The sequence below is a fragment of the Penaeus monodon genome, chromosome 25 (assembly GCF_015228065.2).
Source record: "Penaeus monodon isolate SGIC_2016 chromosome 25, NSTDA_Pmon_1, whole genome shotgun sequence".
NCBI classification, from domain to species: domain Eukaryota; kingdom Metazoa; phylum Arthropoda; class Malacostraca; order Decapoda; family Penaeidae; genus Penaeus; species Penaeus monodon.
In genome coordinates, this window is record NC_051410.1 from 14,803,406 (window position 1) to 14,805,269 (window position 1,864).

At 31.0% G+C, this 1,864-nt stretch overlaps 1 protein-coding gene across 1 annotated transcript in view; it reads right to left on the reverse strand.

Annotated features, from left to right (window-relative positions):
• Positions 1–1,864, reverse strand: part of LOC119589069 (dnaJ homolog subfamily C member 13-like) — a gene marked incomplete in the record, with an annotated part of 65,901 nt that overhangs the window by 29,179 nt on the left and 34,858 nt on the right. The window contains 2 exon segments of the mRNA XM_037937646.1: positions 149–256; positions 525–707. Coding sequence (XP_037793574.1) covers positions 149–256; positions 525–707 — 291 coding nt within the window.

Genomic DNA, 1,864 nt, shown 5'->3' on the forward strand with positions numbered 1-1,864 from the left:
CATATCACATATCATATAACTTGCCATCTTCTTTGACATATATAAAAGTATGATAAACTGCCCTGCACATTAAGAACAGATTGTGAAGTATACAATGACCCTAAATTTACAGAAAATGACAGCTAAACAAGAAATCAACAGGTCTCACTTCAAACTCCAGGTGGTTCCATGCAATAACCATGTTTCCTCGAACATCACGATCCTCATTGAAGGCACGCATTTCTGCTTCCAAGGCTACACGCAATTCCTCTCGTGTCTACAAAAGATCAATATTGCTAGAGATAGAGAAGTTGGAATAAAGATTTCATATTGAAATGCCTTTAAAGCGGCTGGTTGGCATGGATTTGAAATTTTGATTGCACAAAACTATGATACTGAATTAAACTATGCATGCTGTAACAGCAGTAGCTTTCATGCAGATTTCCTATTGTGCTTTTGATGAGAAATTAAAAACTATACATACTTAATTTTCCCTCTTCTCATGGCAGAAATATTGAATTAATTTCACCTTTTAAAACACTTACTTTGTAATTCCAAATCAAATTGGGAAGAGCATGATCCCTGTTGAATTTGTAATAGAATAAAGGCCAATTTGCTGTTGCCTTTAACTTTTCTCTTCTTTTGCGCAGCACTAGTGGTCGCTCTCTGAATTTCTCCTCAACTGACTTTTCCTTCTTCATTCGAGAACGCCAATGTTGCAAAGCAAACTGCAAGATTGTAATCATAGTAACCATTGTGAAACAACTTTACTGTTAGGAAAAATTATAAATAACATAAAATAAATAATTACAAATAATTGCAAGGCAAATGAGTGCAAAAATCAGCATGTAAATATCCTGAGGATACATTTGCTACAGTAGCATAATTACAGAAACTGACACTATAAAAGCTAGCAAACTAAAACAGAGAAGATAACAAAACAAACATCAAAAAGAACATGAAACAATTTGATGTTCTACTTATTTTTAACATAAAACAAGAAAGATCATGCAAACTAATATGCTTGTATCAAAATGTAAAGCAATTTCTATGTACAAAAGGACTAAAAACTGTACAAACTAACAATAAATTATATTTACAACTTCCAGACAAATAACATGCTGCTGATATTTGCCTCTTGACTTTATGAAGTCAACTCAACAATATTCTAGTCATTCTTACATACCTATGATATAATTGTAACATGCACATCTTTTCTGTCCTTTGTTCATTTACTATGTCATATATTTGTTTTTGAGTTACACCATGAACAAACAAGGCAAATTGAACTTACAACATAATTTCTAGTGTTTGTCTTTGAATACAACCAAAAATCTACATGTGAAATATATTATCAAATGCTTGACACATGTGATACAATGTTGGTATGTTTTCTATATAATTACAAATCTGACCATATGCCTGAAACCACTAACTGACTATTGAAAACCTAATAATGAACATTTGACTCTATACTCTTTTGCTTAAAGTTTAACATTAATATGAGAAAATGTTTACTATGAACAGAACACAAACATGAACATTTAAAAGAAGTTTATATCAAGCCCTTAACAGAGCAATCAGAGAAATTCATGATTCACACCTAGTGAAGGGAAAAGGAAGAACATATAATCACATACATACAAGATAAATTCATGATACCGCAAAATAATGCCACTAAAATGTTATGAAATTACAGCTTCCAGGTAATTCTAATAATAGAAAAATATCATAAGTAAATCAAAATATATACTAAATAACTTTAATTGCAATTCTTACAATAATTCCTAAATTTATTAATGCATTTAGAGGTTACTAATCTATGCCTTCAGCTGTTAGACACAAGTACTTAGTGCTGACTTATGAGTGTGATTATTCTTGTTTT